Here is a 20,013-nt window from a genome sequence, read left to right on the forward strand (position 1 = left end):
ATCCCAACTCCTGTACCCAGAGCAGGGGGGCCCAGGCCCTCCGTGTTTAAACCCCACCTCCTGTACCCAGAGCCGTTTGCTGTCCCGGGCCGGCCCACTACTCTCCCCACCGGCTTCCAGGCTCCACTCTATCTCACCATGGAGAGCCGCAGTGTCTTTTTAACGTGTTGTCTAATTCCACTGTGCATAATATCAGAGATCAGCAGTCAGGTTATCTCCGAGCCGTATGACTTTCTGTTCGACACGGCGGTGGACGCATATTACAAGAACGACTGGATCTCGGTGATCCTCAACATGGAGAAAGCGCTGAGGAACAACGCTGCTGTCCGGAAGGCGAAAGTACAGTGTCGGATAAGCTGTGCGAACCAGACCACTTTCGGCGAACCCACGGCGGGCCTGGGTGATCCCACACCCGGAGCTGAATCCGTGGAGGACCTCGTCTTCTTCCAGAAGATCTTAAAACGAGCCGATTGCGTGAATTCCTGCGAGACGGAGAAGTTGGGCCCAGCGACTCTGCACAAAATCGGAGATGATGTGAAACTGGAGTTCAAGAAAAGGACGCCGTACAACTATTTGCAAGTCGCCTACTTTAAGGTAGACCTGTTAAAGTAGGCTACTGTACAAATGTTATTATATACAGAGTGGAAGTCATTGCCTACTATTTTAGCAAACCTCACTAACTGAGTCAAATCACTGCAGGATAACGGGCATCCCTAACGTTTAAGGGGCTTAAAGTGGATACATATCAAGAAGTCTTGTGCAATGAACCAAACGAGGACAAAGTCGTTAAATATGCCTCTGTTGGTTCTTTCAGTCATCTCATTCAAACTCCCAATTGCTCTAAGAAGTGGTGTGTAGAACTGTAAATGCCACAACCCACAAATGTAGAGAAGCATGCCACGTCTTGAAGGTGGAGTCAAATAAGGCCCTCGTAGTGTGTGCGTGTGTGTGTCTGTGTCTGTCTGTCTGTGTCTGTGTGCGCAAAGAAGCAACATTTTGGGACAGATCAGTCATCGTCTTTGGTTTTCTTTGCGTTGTCTTAAAGTGTCATCATCAAAGGCTTATTGTTATTCCCGCAAGGATGATTGGGTGTTTTTCAATGGCACTTTAGCCATACTCACTGCTACTACTTGTAAAATGAAAATAACATGAATATTTAACATGACAAACCCAAGATATCATGTTATCGCTTTGGAAGGGGTTATAATAATGCCTAACAACTTATAATAACTTTGACCCACTTGTAATATTCCCTTATAACTTATGGCGTGTTCCTGAATCCTCCGACGCCATCCTTCCGAGTCAGAAGTTGGATATCTTCCAGCTTTCTTGCGGCATTTCTCGGAGGCACGCCCCCTTTTTGTCTTCATCTCTCGGAATTCTGAGAGTAGCCCGAGAGCAGTGATGACGCTCTCAACAAGATTTATTTTCTTTGTTTTTGTACCACGTTGGTCATTTTAATGTCGATTTTAAATGCTTTTACACTCTTGATTACATTGTTACTTTAATCCGGTCACCAATTTATGCATTGGACGGCCTTGCTGTGCTTGCAATGTAAAGTCGTGTTGTTTGTTTTCGGGCTGGTTTGCTAAAGAGGCTAATGTAGCTAACAATAAACAACGAGCCAATTTCATGACACAACCACAAAGATGAACGGGAATGCTATAATTGCTCCGAGACCGGAAATTAAGTAAATGCAACTCGGAAGGCTGGCGTCCGAGGATTCAGGAATACACCATTAGACCCACTTATAGTAATGCTTCATAACGTAGACCCATTTATAATAATGCTTTATAACTTAGACTCATGTATATTAATGCATTATAAAAAAGACCCACTTATAATAATGCTTCATAACGTAGACCCACTTATGCACGTGATGTAGAACTATGCATCAAAACAATAGGAAATAAAAAATGTATTCAGTTTTCGTTAAACGAGTAATAACCAAATAATCGCAACAAGCTGATGTTTCAGTGGCACCTTAAAGGGTGGGTATGGGATTTGCGAAACGCCAGCAGATTTTGAAAATACACAACTCAAATGGTCCTACCCCCTCTCCTTCAACGCTGACTCTGACTCCACCCATTCCAAGTACATGGACGTGCAATCATGCACGAGCGAACAGATGCGCAAGAGCGAGCCATTAGCTAGTTAGCTAGCTCCAGTAGCTACCGCAGGATAACAACAAACAGAAGCTTGCTGGGTCACGAGCTTTGGGTACGTGCACAAAGGGGTCACGCGCGGGGAGCAGGGGAGGGGGAGTGCAGTACGACCGTTTGATTGACGTACTTACTGTCCAATGCCACTCGGTGGGTCTGGAAATCATTGGCTGGAGTTTTTCGTGCCCTGCCCGTTCCACAGATGATTGACTTGTTTAATTTTCATGTCAGTACCTCTAACTCAGTGGCTGTAAGTGGGTTATGATAAGGATTTCAAGTAATTTTGCAAAAATGGCCAAAAAAGAGAATTCCATACCCAACCTTTAAATGAAAGAAAGGTTTCTTTTTCAATGGTGACTGCATGATGAAGGAGGTGACAGCTCTGTCCATTGCCTGCTGTGATAGATCAACAAGCTGGACAAGGCCGTGGCGGCAGCACACACCTTCTTCCTTGCCAACCCAGACCACGTGGAGATGAAGCAGAACCTGGACTACTACAAGATGATGGCGGGGGTCCGAGAGGAGGACTTCAAGGACCTGGAAGCCAGGCCGCATATGGTACGGAACACCCCTCCCTCACCGGCCAATCACATCTCATTGAGAAAATGAAAATCTGCTTTGATGTTCGCTTTGATCATTTAAGATGTATGTGGTTTCCTATATATGTCCTTGCCTGCCAATGCCTGTTGCTACACGCCACCTGGTCTGTTCCCTCCTTCTTTGCCAGTTTGTCTTTATTCCTCTGTGTCAGACGTTCCAGCATTCCCACTAGCGATATATATGAATATATTAAGATATAACAATTAATGCTATGGGGAACAATCACAGGCGGGAAACACAGGAAGTGATGTAGCTAAGGAACAGGGCGAGACGTGACACCCTGTCCTGTCGATAGCCGTAAGAATCAGAGCCAGTTCCATCCATTCATTGCTGGCAACGGCTCACTCAATGGGCGTGGCTAGTTCTGGCGGGAGATTCTAGCCATGCGACACCTCAAACACACTGATAAGCAGTCGATTTAAGGCCTTCCGCCTCACACAGACACTCTCTGCCAAGTTAGAGTGGCAGTCTCGAAGATCTCTGTTGGTTCTCTCTGGCGCTAGCGATGGTGAACACTGTATGGCAGCACACACACAATTGAGAGAGAGAGAGAGTCTGTTGCGGTAGCTCCGCCATACCCTCTCTGGTGGAAACACCACTGCTGGAAGATAAAAACGCGTTACTAAACGTGCACCGCTTTTGATTTGTTGCATGGAGGGACTTTCAACAGACTTTCAACCAATTAATATTTTTGTTGGTTAAATTTTTTTAATTTTTAAGTGTGCAGAGCTGGATTCCACCCTCCACCACCAATGGGTTAAGATATCTGATGTACCATTTAGGGGGGATTATATTGTGCTCCCTGTTGTCAAATGATTGCAAAATCGGTATGCCATGCTTTGATTCCTAAAGCAGGTAGCACCCTTAAAGAGTGGAACCATAAGGCCAGACAACTATTGCATTTCGTGCCATAAATGGTTCAATCTATGAGGGGAATTATTTCTGACAGAACTTAAATTGCGGCAAATGGCAGCTGACATAGCAAGAATTTTAAAAAGAATACGAAAGGCAAACCGAAATGCATTGAACCTTATATAATATAATTAAATGAATAGCAAATCAAAAACATGTCATAGATGTAGCAGAATTATCACCAGTAGCATCATTAATGACACAACACCTACAACCTCCCCCCTCTCTCCCACCTCAGCTACCTGCAATTGTCCTGCTACAATAGAATTATGAAAATTATCTCTCTTTCCCTCTCTCCTCCTTTCTCTCTCTCTCTCTCTCTCTCTCTCTCTCTCTCTCTCTTATAGGCGGAGTTCCTGCTGGGAAAGCGTTACTATAGCGACGACTCGTTTGGCCTAGCAGCGGAGCACTTTGAGGTTGCGGTGCAGGAGTACTTCCAGGCCGACCGGGAGTGCAGGGTCCTGTGCGAGGGGTCCTACGACTACGACGGCTATAACTACATGGACTACAGCGCGGACCTCTTCCAGTCCATGACGGGTGAGACCCCCGCAGGGCCTCAGGGCTAAGAAACTTCTTGAGTCTCACATTCTTATGCCACCATACGCCACTAATGGCCTTTTTATGGTCCCACGTTCTCGCAACGTAATGACCACGCAGACGCTTCGACGCAGTACTGAACTTTTATGGTTCTAGTTTTAGTAAGCGGACCAATCACAGCCCTTAATGCTGCGTCGCCTCAACGGAAGGTGACGATTTTTGGGCACGTCCGGCCCTTGGTGGATGCAAGGAGTGCATGCAAGGACGTAAGGGGTCCGTAACCCCCTTGCGTTGCGGGAACGTGGAACCATAAAAAGCCCTTAACAGTGCAAGCAGGCCAATGGCAACCAAGCACGCACCCCTTCCTCCCTCACTTTAAAAACCACCAGCCGCCACTGGTGTGTAACCATTTGTGTGTAACGTGTCTGTGTTTTTTAATGTGTGTGTAACAGTGTGTGTGTGTGTGTGTGTATGTGTCTATCTATCTATATCTGTCTGTCTGTCTGTCTGTCTGTCTGTCTGTCTGTCTGTCTGTCTGTCTGTCTGTCTGTCTGTCTGTCTGTCTGTCTGTCTGTCTGTCTGTCTGTCTGTCTGTCTGTCTGTCTGTCTGTCTGTCTGTCTGTCTGTCTGTATCTATAATTACTGCTACATCTGTAATGGCCAATGCTCCGCTTAAACTTTAGTATACAGCATTTTGTATATGTCTGCTTGTGGTAAGGGAGTCCACATCTGCTGGAGTCAAATTCCTTGCATGTGTGCATACTTTGCCAATCAAGCTGATTCGGATTCTCATTCTGATAAGCATGTGCAATATGATTTGCGTGTGCGTGTTAATGTATGTAACATGACTGTAACGTGTCTGCGTGTGTCACCATGTGTGTGTGTTTGTTTATGTGTGTAACCATGTGTGTGTGCAGACCACTACATGCAGGTGCTGAGCTGTAAGCAGCGGTGCTCGGTAGAGCTAGCCACCACCGCTGGCCTCCCTAAGCCCTTCGAGGACTTCCTGCCTGCACACTTCAACTACTTGCAGTTCTCCTACTACAACAGTGAGTACACGCACACGCACACACACACACACACACACACACACACACACACACACACACACACACACACAGTACGAGGGTCAGCGATTAATGATTAATTCTAGCACCAGTGCATGGTTTTATAACGTAGACAGTACAATAAAGTGGTTTAACGAAACATACCTAAAGTGCATAAACTTTTTGGATAGTACCATTTTCTTTATTGTTTTTATTTAGCAGAATGTTTAGGGACCATTCATCATTAAAACATCAAGCAGGATCTGATGCGTGCTGTAGTTATGAGTAGTGCATCGAATTGACCACAAACCTTTGGTATATGTATCAACAGTTTAATCACCCCCCTCCCCAGGTGAGAAGTACGAGAAGGCCATAGAGTGTGCCAAGACCTTCCTCATGTTCCACCCGGAGGACGAGGTCATGACCCAGAACCTGGCCTACTACTCTGCTGTCCTGGGGGACGATGTGGCCCTCACCCTTACCCCCAGACAGGTAGACCTACTACGCCATAGCACACCACCATCACCCAGACGTGTATACAAGTATTTACACCCAGACAAGTTGACCTACACTATAAAATTCAATTTCTAAGGGGTGGCTTCTATGTGAAATATAACTATAATACAAGGACATTCATTTAATCAGTGATGGCCTTATAGAGCCATGCTCATGCATGCCCTCTCACACACATGCACACGCATGCACACATACATATAAAGGCACATGCACTCATGGTGTGTGTCTGTCCTCAGGTGGTGAAGCAGCACATGCAGCAGTCCCTGCTGGAGAAAGAGCTGCTCTACTACGGCTATGATGTCTTTGGCCTCGCCTTCGTGGATCCGGTGAGTTCTCATTCATGGAGGACTTCTTCCTCCTTCTGTTTTCACGATGAAGAATCTGATATTTACTGAATCATTTTTTATTCATCTTTTTAGGACACATGGACGCCAGCGGAAATCATGCCTCAGAAGCTCAGAGAAAAGCAGAAGTATGATTCTTATGATCATGATTCTACCAATGTTTATTTTTTAAATATGATGGGTAGCAATTGGATGTGTGATATTATAACATGAGATTGTGAATGATAAAATGTCTGCACGATCTGCCTTTACAAAGAGATGGTGTACATAGGACGTTCTAGCAGTTAAAGTTATACGGCTCATACACGCATCCGAGGTTGTTTTCTCTGCCGCATCTAAAATCAAACTTTCTTCAATGAGGGTTAGTACCTTCAATGAGGTTTGGGCTTCTCGGACACCTATAGTATAAAGCAACGGTGTGTGTCACTCTTCATAAAAAACACTGGTCATTATACTGCTCATTCACAAACATGGTACTTATAAAGTATCACAAAGTTGCTGTGGGTCATACAACGCCCCCTCCTCCCTAGAAGTGTGTGACGAAGCGATCGTCACTGGGTGTACCTGTGGGGCAACGCTACGGGCTAAGCCCACTTGCATATGACCTGATTCTGGATCAGGTTGTCGTAAGTAGCAGAGCAGCTTTATGACTGCCATCTATTAGAAGAAACATACTTTTTTTTTTTTGCTCAAAGTTTGTTGCATGTCATTAAACAAAAGCTTTGATCGAGGGATGATTCTCGCTGAAACAGTGGGTTCCTTTACACTTTAACGTTACATAGGTTATCTTTTGAAGCCCAGCTGTTTCCCACAGCTGTCTATAGGCTATGTGCCATACCGAGTTGCTGGTCTCTGTCAAAGTGCAGAACTGTATTCTACCTGATGCCTCGCGGTATTCATATCCAAGCAAGACAAAACCATCGATAAAGACCAAGTAGAAGAATTTGACTGAATACATATTTAAATTACATGTGAATGATTCTTTTCAGGGCACTATATATATATATATATATATATATATATATATATATTTATATATGGCACAATGCAATTTTGCATTGTGCCATACAATGCAAAATTGCTGAAGGAGAGAATCATCTTCACCAGCAGTTTTTTTGTGCATGCTCATGTCCTTCAACCAAACAAAGGCCTTAAGCGGGGACGGTGAGGCAGACTTAGCAGGCTAATTCCCCGTGGGTCTAGCAGTGTTTACTGCTGGAACCTGACCGGCTGTCGCCTCCCTCTCCCTCAGTCTTCAGTTAACACTGCCGGACTTGGTTAATAGACTATGTAAGGCTAATGCGATAGATGTAGCTATGCCTAATATAATGTGCTGTGGGCAAGATCTATAGTATGATCTAAAGCTATCTAAATAATGATTATTTGTTAAAAATAGCTTTGTTATCCGTCAGATATGAGAAATGTAGAAATGTAAGAATATCTGTTTCCAGTTGGCTGCTCTCATACGTACTCTCATAAGTGCTGTATCAGACTATTTAGCTCCCACCTAATTTCTGACCAATCAGAGCATCTCTTTGATATTTTCAGTGAATACATCTACTGTCTATCACATATGTCTTTGGCCATATTTTTTTGCATAAGGACAGTTGTTGGGTTATACTTTTCAGTAACTTGCAAAACATGAAAAAAAGAATCCTGATAAGATTGCGGATCACGATCCTGCCTGAAACAATTAGGGATATGATTTCTCTGTCATATCTCCCAGCCCTGTGTAACTTATCATTTTCAAATTCAGTGCATCTCTCTCTTGGTCTCTCTGATTCTCTCTTGAAAATACCCACCTCTCTTTCTTACTGTCTGTGTATCGGCCCGTATGTCTGTCTGTCTACAGGACAGAGAGGGAGACGGCAGCTCGGATCACAGAGGAGATTGGAAACCTCATGAAGGAGATTGAGAACCTGGTGGAGGAGAAGAACAAAGACTCATCAGACATCAACAAGATGCCTTCCATCCCTGAAGGTGAGCCATCAAATGTACCCGTTATTAAAACTTAATCACTGAATCATGTGGTGCAATTGACTTGAAGTCAGTTATAAGGCGGGAGACTTACAGAATTCCATAGTAAGATTCTGGGAAACAAAGAGAAAGGTACGGGCTTACCAGCGTTTTTTGTTGATGGGATTTTTAGGATGTGATTTACTTTATTTATAACATTATTGAAATCCCTTTCGACCCAGATTAATTTCAGATATGTCTAGGTAATTTTATACTTAGAGGTATTTGAGATAGTCGTCCTCCGGGTGGAACATGAGGATGGTCTTGGCACACTCTATGGCCTTCTTGTACTTCTCACCTGGGGAGGGGGGTGATTAAGAACCGTTGAAACACATACCAAAGGTTTGTGGTAAAGTCCATGTACTGAAAATAGCCACAGCGCACAACAGATCCTTTTTGACAAAATAACAATGAATGGTCTTAAACATTGTACTCAATCAAAATATAATAACATTGTGACCTTAAACCACAAATTGAGCCTAAGATAATGATGCCCGATGAAGATTAGAGATCTTCTTAGAGAACTACTTCTTGAATAAAACATAATAATGATGTATGTCGAGTTGGTGGTGATACTTTGTTTGTTGCCTACTGTTGTTGTGTCGGAATACGCCACATACCGTGACGTTATGCTATTAAGTGTCTGAGAAATTCAACCCTGTCTCAGAGGTGGACATCAAAATAACATCCACACACACATCCACCCATCCATTTTACCCCTGTTTTCTCTAAGTAAAAGTCTTATTTTAGTTACAGTGACCAAATATTGAAGTATAATAGCAATAGTTCACCATATTGACACGTTTAAAATAACAAAATGGTTTTTGGTTTACCGGCAACTAATTCTTTTTATAGCCTATGTCTAGTCTGTGTATGTTAAAGTTGCAATGTGTAACATTTCAACCAGCTTATAAATTAAAATAACCTGGACATATCTGTAGTCAATGCACATCCTATAACTGGTATATTCTATAAATAAATAATGCTGGCCGACCCGTACCACACATAGTTTACAAGAAACTGAATACCCCTCCCAAACCCCTCCACCCCACGCCAGCCCAGCTAGTTGGCATCACACAGGGGAACAGCATGTCAGAGTAGGCAGAACACAGTTGAACAGTGAGTCAGAGTGGACCGAACAGAGAGTCAGAGTGGACAGAACAGAGAGTCAGAGAGGACAGAACAGAGAGTCAGAGTGGAGAGAAAATGGTTGTTGAGTTTGAACAATTCTAAAAGTCGCCCGTCTACTCACTGGGTGGGGCTCAATCGTACACAACTTTAACACTAGATGATGATGATGAGGATTTTTTGATGAGGATGATTAGACAGCGACACATGTCAATCCTGATATGAAGAATCCGGTCGCTCTACTGACCACCTCTCTCCACCAGGGGGCCCTGTGCTCTACCAGGACATCCAGGTCTCCATGACCTCCAAGCAGCTGAACGGTTCCCAGCGGGTGCTGCTTGACGGGGTGATCAGTGACGACGAGTGTCGAGAGCTCCACCGCCTCTCCAACGTGAGTCATGTGATCTGCTGGGGCGTTTTCATTGGAGGAGGGTTGGCTTCAGAGCACACATTCATTCTATGAAAGTTCTAAAGGGTGAGGTCCACAAGAATATGGGTGTTTATAAACTATAGTATTTCCTCAGGGTTTTGGCCTCCCGTCCATACCAAAACCACGTATCAGCTCAGTGAATACGAAGCTTCTCAAGAACTCCTCCCGCGGTTTAGATTTGTTGATAGTTTCTGAAAAGCGATGAAATCGATGGTTGTCGGCAATGGTTGTTGCACACGTTGAGCTTGCTCCAGATATCTACGTGTGTTTATTTTTTTCCTATATGTTTCTCTATGTATTGTTCTTTTCAAGATATCTAATTAATAACACAACATAAAATCCCAGAAGGCTCCTGGAATATATATGGATGATATCAGTTTGCTTTCCTTTTTTAGTCCTTAAACTTTTTATCCTTTCCAACAAAAGATTTCTGATGCACTCACATTTATTAATATAGCACATTACATACATAAGGCAGAATCAATGGGCTTCACATAAAAACATGTCATAAATAAATAAAACATGTCATAAAATACTTTGCAGAAAGTAAAGGTGAACAAAAAGTTTTCGACTTTGATTTAAATGTAGTCAGGGTTGGAGCAAGTCTCAGACCTTCACAAAGTTTATTCCAGCTATGTGATGCAGAGTAGCTGAATCGTGTTTGTCCGTCTTTTGTTTTCACTCTGGAAACAATTAGCTGGCTGGTCCCAGTTGATCTTTAAGGCCTGAACTAGAGGGTTCAAATAGCGATAGTCTTTCATGCATGTACTTTTAGTGATTTGGGAATTGGTGTAATGTCTTAAAATCAAGCTTTTTTCGGAAGACCTGCAAAAAGACTGTTACAATAATCAAACCAACTAGTTATAATGGCATGGACAAGTTACCGACAACTCAAGGCTTGAGTTGGGCATGAGTCCTCTTTGTCTTGTTATGTTTTTTCAAGTGATAGTAGGCCGATTTTATCACAATCTGATAGTGCTGTTGAAATGTAGATCTGAATCTGTAATAATGCCAATAATTCTGGCCCTGTTTTTTTTTTTTTTTTGGTGGGGAGCTCAAGGTGTAGGGTCACCTTTCAGTCGCTCATCTTTGACACGGACAACAATTATCTCAGTTTTGTTCTTATTTAGTTTTAGGAATTTCTGACACATCCGATCCTTGACCTGCTCAATTTTCTTGTGTATCGTTCGCATAACAATGTAAGCAATGTTGTTATTTAGCATAATTAGCGCTAGAGGGAGCATGTGGAGGTGGAATAAAGATGGTCCTAGGATTTAACCTTGGGGAACTACACACGTTACGTTAGTTTGTTCAGATTAGAGCTGTCAGTTAAACGTGTTATTAACGACGTTAACGCAAACCAATTTTAACGGCGTTAAATTTTTTATCGCACGATTAAAGGCACCCAGTGCAACTTTATGTAAACATTCAATGAAAAATAAACATTCAATTTCTAGTCTTTTTTACACGTAGTAAGTTTCAATAACTCCATACCATTACATATCGACATTCAAGGAGCAAAGATGAGACGTCGCTGTGTGGTGAGAACTGATAGAAAATCGTAAACAACAACAATCGCCGGTGGGGAGAAGCCATTTTTCCATTGACTGGAAGCCTGCTTTATTTATTGTAGGTTACAAAAAATAAAGAAAATGGCGGCATTGTTGTTGTTATCGATTTTCTATCAGTTCTCACCACACAACGACGTCTCATCTTTGCTGCTTGAATGTCGGTATGTAATGGTATGGAGTTATTGAAACTTACTACGTGTAAAAAAGACTAGAAATTGAATGTTTATTTTTAAGCCTCGAAAGTTGCACTGGGTGCCTTTAACGCAATTATTATATTTAAAAAAAATAAAAAAAACATTTTTTTTTTTTTTTTTTTCTTTGGCTCAAAACAAAGAAGCAGTAGCCTGACTGCTATGTTCAAATGACATTTGTTCAAAGCAGTCGTTTAATTGCACTAGGCTCTTTTTTTGTATCGTCCTGTTTTGATCAGTATATGCCAATGTTGTTATCAATAAAAAATCATTTGCACAAGGCAAGCCGATGCACTTCACCATGTTGATAAGAGAATTAAAATGAGAAGAATTATGGGACAAAAAAATCAAGGGATATTTAGCATAGAAAAATAATTTGTGATTGATTGCGATTAATCGTGAGTTAACTATGACATTAATGCGATTAATCACGATTAAATATTTTAATCGCTTGACAGCTCTAGTTCAGATACATAGTTACCAATGGAGGCAGAGTCGTTTCTGTCTTGAAAATATGACCGGAAACTGTTTACAATCTGTTGACTGGTCGAATGCAGCATTGAGGTCCAATAGCATCAATATTCACATTTTGTCAGAGTCTGCGTAAGCGTTATATCATCTTCAACTTTAATGAGAGTAGTTTGCTATGAAGGGGTCAAAGTCCTGACTGGAAGTTGTCATAGCAGCCAGTTAAGGCCAAAACATTTTAATTAAGTTGCTGGTGGATAACTTTCTCTATGATTTCCCTTATTAAGGGCAGATTTGATATTGGTTAGTGATAGAAGCATCTAAGATGGAAGCACTTTTTAATTGGGTTCAATAGCATTCTAAATGCAGTAATTTATGTGTTTGTTTTGTGTTTCTCAGTCAGCAGCTCAGAGAGGCGACGGCTACAGGGGCCGCCCATCACCCCACTCACCCAACGAGTTGTTCCAGGGAGTCACCGTCCTCAGAGCTGTCAAGGTCTGTGGTCCAAAGCGAAGTCTACCACTAGCAAAGCCCACTCCACCACAACCTACTGTTAGCAAAGCCCAGTCTACCACTAGCAAAGCCCACTCTAACACGACCTGCCGTTAGCAAAGCCCAGTCTACCACTGCCTGCTTTTAACAAAGCCCAGTCTACCACTAGCTGCCATTAGCAAAGCGCAGTCTACCAATTCCTACTGCTAGCAAAGCCCAGTCTACTACTAGCAAAGCCCAGTCTGCCACTAGCAAAGCCGAGTCTGCCACTAACTGCCATTAGCAAAGCCCAGTCTACCACTACCTGCCGTTAGCAAAACCCAGTCTGCCATTAGCTGCTGTTAGCAAAGCCCAGTCTGTCATTAGCTGCTGTAGCAAAGCCTAATCTGCCAATGCCTGCCGCGAGCGTAGCACAGTCTACCACGACTTGCTATTACCATTGTGAAGCCTAGTCTAGGAGTTCAAGAATAAGGCCTAGGCTCACATCATGATGTGACTAGAGAGCAGTTATATCGCCGTTGCAAACATCGGTCGGTTTAAAGCACGGTTTTGCGATGGGGAGAAGGGCAGAAATCCTGCTAGTCTTGCTAGTTGCTTGCGGACGTGTGTTGGTGTTCATCATGTCTGATCTGCGATGCTCCGCTCCCACAGTTGGCGCAGGAAGGCAAGGTGCCCCTGAAGAGCGCTCGGCTGTTCTTCGACATGAGCGAAAAGGTGCGGAAGGTTCTGGAGTCCTACTTCCGCCTGGAAACACCCCTCTACTTCTCATACTCCCACCTGGTCTGCCGATCGGCCGTGGAAGGTACGTCCGGAATGACTAAAATATAAACAGTAAAACACAGTAACACACAGTGACACACAGTAACACACAGTGACACGCAGTAACACAGAGTGAACCCAGGGGTTAAAACAACGACTAAAATCCACACAGTAACACACGGTATAACACAATAACACACGGTAACACAGGGTAGCACACAGTAACGCAGGGTGAACCCATGAGTTAAAACAATGACTAAAATACACACAGTAACACACGGTAAAATACGGTAAAACACGGTAACACAGGGTAAACCCAGGGGTTAAAACAACGTCTAAAATACACACAGTAATACACGGTAACACTGGGGAACCCAGGGGTTAAACAAAGATGGCGACAAACCCAAACCATCCCAAACTCCATCCATCCGTAGTAGGCCAGATAACTAGTGGTATGTCCCAAAATGATGTTTACAGATGCTGAAAACTGCGTAGTTAAAGAATCCGGATGGTGAACCACTAACTCGTAGAATGCAAACTACGGTCACTGCAGTCACTTGGATAGCCCACAAGGCATTTCTTCAGGAGGAATGTCCTTGAAATGTTATCACCGAAATAACCTGCACAACCCTAGCTGTTGAGGGAATCAACTACTGTCCATAATTAACTGTATACTATCTATTTTATATATCCAACCCGGACAACACACGCCTTCTTCTTCTTAGTAACTGAACACTCGATCTTTGTAACACATATTTACACTACCGCCCGAACTGTAGAAACTGCACCTATGGTGTATTCATATCTATACTACTGTCTTTACTGTACATATGTTTCTTATTGCATACTTTATTCTGTATGTAACATCTTACTATTAGCATGGCTTGTACGTGCACTACATATACACTTATACCATATCCGCACTACCTACTTCTATTGCTGCTCATGTTCATACTCTTTTACTGTATATATAATGATTTGTTATTACTTAATGTATTCATCACCACTGTTCTACTGTCAATAGTGTCCATACTTCATATATCATGTATTTAGATTATACCCTATACATATGTTTATACTCTGCACTTGTACTAGTTGCTGAACTGCATTTCGTTGTCTCAGTTCTTCTACACTGTTCAGTGAAAATAAAGATGAATCTAATCGGTCTGTCTTCTTCTTTAGACGGATGTATACAGTAGATATTGATCAGTATTTAGGTTCTGCGCATGATTGTTGAGGTTGACCTGCTTGTGACTTCCTAGAGACCCAGGAGGATCGCACGGACCCCAGCCACGCTGTGCACGTGGACAACTGTGTGCTCGTATCAGAGAGCAACGAGTGTATCAAAGAGCCACCGGCATACACACACAGAGACTACAGGTGAGCGCACATATACACTCACTCGATCACTCACTCACTCACTCACTCACTCACTCACTCACTCACTCACTCACTCACTCACTCACTCACTCACTCACTCACTCACTCACTCACTCACTCACTCACTCACTCACTCACTCACTCACTCACTCACTCACTCACTCACTCACTCACTAATTAAATAAAGATATCATATTTTTTTCCTACTCCTTTTTAGGAGTGACAAATATATATTAATATATACAAATACAGGGATTTTACTCATAATTTCTTTCGATGCAGTGCCATTTTATATCTAAATGACGACTTCGAAGGAGGGGATTTCATCTTCACCATGTTGGACGGTAAAACGGTCACGGTGAGTTTGGAACATAATCATGTGTTGAATTCGTTCACGTATTAGATTATTACTTACCGGTTTCATGCGAGTAATCGCTTCTACATCCCCTACCTGTGCACCCACATGGTGCATGCTCTCTCTCCGTACCTAACGCTGTCCTCTTGGCCCACATGTCTCATGCTCTTTGTCCATACCTAACACTGTCCTCTTGGCCCACATGGTTCATGCTCTTTGTCCATACCTAACGCTGTCCTCTTGGCTCTGCGTGGCCCACATGGTGCATGCTCTCTCACCATACCTAACGATTTTCTCTTGGCCCTGTGCCCCCATGGTGCATTCTCTCTCCGTACCTAACGATGTCCTCTTGGCTCTGTGCCCCCTTGGTGCATGCTCTCTCTCCGTACCTAACGCTGTCCTTTTGGCAGGCCGAGGTGCGCCCCCGCTGCGGTCGTGTGGTGGGCTTCGGCTCAGGGAAGGAGAACCCTCACGGCGTGAGGGCCGTCACCAGGGGCCAACGCTGTGCTGTGGCACTTTGGTTCACCCTGGACCCCGTCCACGACGAGAAGGTAAGGGCGTCCGTATACGCAGCACATACTTTAGACTTGTGTGTTCGTATGGAAGAGAGGCGAGGTCCGGACCCCGGTAGAAGCGGATGGGGTTTTGATCGGATGGTGGCCGTGTGTGTGTCGGTTGCTCAGCCAAACTAGTCCCACGTTTCCCACCTCCCCCCTTTGAGGAAACACCAGCCACACTACTCTGCTCTGTGTTAGAACCCTCGAGTCTAGGGGTTTGAGGGGGTACCATAGAGCAAACTCAAACAGTAAAGACTGGGTTTCACGAGTAAACAAAAATATATATCGTAACAAAAGAATATTAAGGGCCCTATTTTAACGGTCTGAAACGCAAGTGAGAAGCGACAAGTGCAAGTAGCTTTGTGGGCGGTTCTAAGGCAGATGCAGATGAATATCAAACTTCAAATGGCTCAGTTTATGGCCAAATAATATGGCCTAATTCATACATGGAATAAGGTTCTCTTCCACAACTTCAGAAATACTGAATCCTCAAATAGATTTCGGCAAAGAAAACGTATGACATATGATATGCGGTAACTGTGGTTCTATTTAATGATATACGCAATACATTATAAACATTGTTTCTTATCAGTATTGTAGGCATTATCGTTATCGACTTGTGTTCCTAATATGCATGTGTACCCCCGTTAATATACATTGCCATGGACTGTATTATGCGTTACGTGTTTAGTTTGCTTGGGTTTAAACAGATGGACGCACACACGCGCGCCAGCATTCATCAATTATTTTTGCACATACACACACGCGCGCCCGCATTCATTCATTCTGTTTTAACACTCACTTGCGGTAAAACAATGTTTTCTCACGATCAAATACTCATCAATCCTAAAAGTTATGGGTATGTACACGATGTCTGTGTCAAGAAAATATGTGTTTGCTGTACGGTGTTTGCAGATACATTGATTTGAAAGTACAAATTATTACCGCTGTATCAGCTGTTCTTTCCCAAATAATTGACGAAGAATGTGTGGCTAGGTAGATGAGAGAAGCAAAGTGTACAAGCAACATTATGCATGCGCCCTTAAAATAGCATCTGAACAACGCGCCACTGACTTTAAACCAGGTATTTCCTGATTTGTGGTGCAAGTGGTTTCTGAAACTGGAAAATTGCACCAGGGAACGTTTGCGCCAGAACACGCCTCCTCCTCTCGCCGAACCGGCCCTTGGGGCGCAAGATCATTCCCTTATTTACCGACGCGTGGCGCAGGAGGGAAAAGAACGCTCTGCGCCAGTTGCAAACTAGCAACGACACATGCGCCAGTGATTAAGTCAATTGTGCCTGATGCAAGATAGGGCCCTAAGTCCGAAGTAAGCTATGCATCATCAGGGTGAGCCTGGGCCAAAATAATAAACACAACAGGCTTGGTTTAAAACAAAAATAATCTTTCTAATTACAAAAAAAAACAAAGGGTTAGCCTAGCTCCCTAACTAAACAAAAACAGGAGAGAATGGGGCACCAAATGAAAGTCCAATCACGCCTACCAACTGTCAACATGCTGGGCCAAAGATAGGTTGAAACACCTATTAGCAAAAGTGACCAACGGCCAAAGTGGCAACAAACACAACACAAAAAACAACAGGCAGGGACTCAAACTGCATGTGTTACTCAAGCGTGAGCTTGATGGAGCATCAGAGGCGCCAGCTGGAACCGATGGGGCCTTTTAACAGATGGTTTGGCCCTTGTTGGCAAGCCTCCACCAATCAATCCAGCCGGACTCCAGAACGGCCATATCTGTATTCCTAAAATATAGGACAGGGAGAGAAAAAATAGAAAGGGGAAACCAAAACCTCACAAATACATAGGAATGGAACAGCCTGTGCCTCGGTTTCCCCTCAGTGCATTTTGTGTTTTATCCGTACAACATCACCGTTCTGGACAATGCAATACTTATAGGTTTTGACGGTATAATAGAGTTATTAAGCAACGATTATGAAAGATATGAATCTAGATTCATTATCTTATTATAACATCACCGATTCACCTTGTTGCATCTGTTTGCATATATTTAATAATTATTAATAACCATCTCAAAACCTATTAAGTTCTAATGTTCTACTAATATTAAATCCCCTGAATATACCTCAACCAGCAGAATGTCTGCATCCTCTTGTATCTTTGATCTGTTCTCCTCCATCCTGAGGGAGAAAGGCATAGTGTGTACCTCACATTTATCCTCACCTTGATGGTTGATCTAAACCTCTAGATGGCAGCAGAGGTCCAGCTGTGGTCTAGTGTGTGTGTGTGTGGGTGGATGAGGTGTGGGAGAACTATCCTTTCAGCCCTTCTCCTGTGTGTGTTTTTTATGCTAGGAGCGTATCCAAGCCCAGGACATGCTGACCATGTTCTCCATGCCCGTCGACCACGCGTTCACTGGTACTGGGGCCGAGGAGCTCAAGGCCACGCCCCCCACTGAGGCTTCTCCCCCTAAGGACCCTGAGCCAATGGCAGCAGAGCCCACTGATCCTCCCCGAGACCTGCCCATGGATACTCCAAAAGACATGCCCCAAGACCCGCCCATGGACACACCCAAAGACCTGCCCATGGACACTCCAAAATACATGCCCCAAGACACGCCCATGGACACGCCCACAGAGGAGAAGGAGGAGCTTATGATATTGCCTGATGCACAGGTTGAGAAACCAGCAGATACACAGAAGGAAAAGGCAGACGAGGAAGCAGCCAGCCATGAAAAAGAAAGCAAAGTCAAAACTGTGCACAAAACAAAACCCAAAGCCGGAAACAAGGCGAAAGCCAAGACCGGAAACAAAGTCAAAGACCAATCCAGGACCAAGGTGGAAGCTAAGAAACAGCCTGCCAAAACAAAAGACAAGCAGGCCACCACAAAAGGATCTAAGGCACCTGTGAAAAAGACGACAAAATCTAGCACCAAAGATCAATCTAAAAAGTCAGTTGATGATGAATCCGAGAAAGATAAGGATGAACTGTGATCAAAATGGCACTGTAATATTTGTATTTGTATTTTTTATTTAGTTAAAATGTATTTAAAATTTTACAAAATGTATTAATATGGGAAGGCAAAGTTACAATATTGTAGTGTTATAAAAGCCGTTGTTTTTGGATACATTTTAAACCCGAACCATGTTGAAATACAAAGGACTGCTGTGTTGTTACTGAATTAAATCCAATGAACTAATTGATAGTTAATGTGAGAGAATTGCCTCGACTGAATATATTACATAAAAGTATTTTTTGTGTCTGAGGCCAATGAAAAAGACACCTTCAAAGCTGACTTGATTAAGGAAAGTGAGTTTTCAACAGCCTTTTCGTGAAAGTATACCGAAATAAACACCGAAGTGCCACACAAAGCGACAATAAATCTACTATATATAGCCACGATTAAACATAAGTAAATAGGCCAACAGCTGTTGGTTTTTGTTTATAAACAGGACAAAACGTACGCAAAGCACGCAGAAAAGACTGATGCATTTCTACAAAACACCTGGTATAGGCTTAAATAACCATATCCATGCTTGTTTAATACTTAACCCAGCCGATAGGGGGTAGTATAGAAGCATTTTAATTTCTTGCGCCACATTTGATTGACTATTTTAGTGGATATGGGGCCTGCATGTTACTATGTGCAGCCTGAGATACTGTGGCATAAACCTTATAATCTAACCAAGGTTAATTCTATCTAATTCAAACTGACATTTTACCCTTAATCAGCTGTGAAGATTAAAACGCTTGCAAATTCACATTTGAGACCGTTAAAGGCACCCAGTGCAACTTTATGTAAACATTCAATGAAAAATAAACATTCAATTTCTAGTCTTTTTTACACGTAGTAAGTTTCAATAACTCCATACCATTACATATCGACATTCAAGGAGCAAAGATGAGACGTCGTTGTGTGGTGAGAACTGATAGAAAATCGTAAACAACAACAATCGCCGGTGGGGAGAAGCCATTTTTCCATTGACTGGAAGCCTGCTTTATTTATTGTAGGTTACAAAAAATAAAGTATGGAGTTATTGAAACTTACTACGTGTAAAAAAGACTAGAAATGTAATGTTTATTTTTAAGCCTCGAAAGATGCACTGGGTGCCTTTAAGGTCTCAAATGTTCAAATTTATTCTACCTTCTTTTGTGACATAATTTCGAATCTGGGATTAATATTATCTTCTATCCATATTTCTATCTTTTTCCGTTATCTTATTTGTATCCAATTGCTGTTAATTGCAACATTGTGCCAAATGCCCACAGATTCCCCTGAGACTAAATTGTGGGTAACCTGCAAAGATGTTCGCGGTTATTCTTACAGAAAGTAAAATATGTGTGCTGTCCCCATTAAGACTGGTCTGTCTGTCTGTGTCCTTTGCAGCTCCAACCAAGTGGGTGCTGGGATGCATAATTGTGTGGTTGTGTAGGCTTAGCATGTAGATGAAGTCATGTTTTCACACAAAGACCATCTACGCATGCATACCCACGTGTGCACGCGTGCGTACACACACAAACGCACTCTCACACAAACACACACACACACACACACACACACACACACACACA

The 20,013-nt window shown here is 43.0% G+C and overlaps 1 protein-coding gene across 1 annotated transcript; it reads left to right on the top strand.

Annotated features, from left to right (window-relative positions):
* p3h1 (prolyl 3-hydroxylase 1) lies at nt 1–19,787 on the top strand. The gene is made up of 15 exons (XM_056611047.1): nt 1–594; nt 2,568–2,720; nt 4,022–4,211; nt 5,129–5,260; nt 5,610–5,749; nt 6,010–6,099; nt 6,193–6,245; nt 7,970–8,097; nt 9,525–9,652; nt 12,321–12,416; nt 13,065–13,215; nt 14,435–14,552; nt 14,835–14,910; nt 15,318–15,458; nt 17,796–19,787. Exons 1-15 carry the CDS (start codon nt 139–141, stop codon nt 18,432–18,434), a joined length of 2,691 nt encoding a protein of 896 aa, XP_056467022.1. The 5' UTR covers nt 1–138; the 3' UTR covers nt 18,435–19,787.
* The last annotated feature ends 226 nt before the right edge of the window (nt 19,788–20,013 follow it).

Source organism: Gadus chalcogrammus, chromosome 1 (genome assembly GCF_026213295.1).
Source record: "Gadus chalcogrammus isolate NIFS_2021 chromosome 1, NIFS_Gcha_1.0, whole genome shotgun sequence".
In the NCBI taxonomy this organism is placed as follows: domain Eukaryota; kingdom Metazoa; phylum Chordata; class Actinopteri; order Gadiformes; family Gadidae; genus Gadus; species Gadus chalcogrammus.

What these genes read in the sequence shown, in the direction of transcription:
- p3h1 (XM_056611047.1), top strand. Translation starts at nt 139, where the DNA reads ATGGAGAGCCGCAGTGTCTTTTTAACGTGTTGTCTAATTCCACTGTGC. An exon ending in CCTCTTCCAGTCCATGACGG is followed by an intron (nt 4,212 to 5,128) that starts GTGAGACCCCCG and finishes GTGTGTGTGCAG; the next exon opens with ACCACTACATGCAGGTGCTG. An exon ending in GCCTCGCCTTCGTGGATCCG is followed by an intron (nt 6,100 to 6,192) that starts GTGAGTTCTCAT and finishes TCATCTTTTTAG; the next exon opens with GACACATGGACGCCAGCGGA.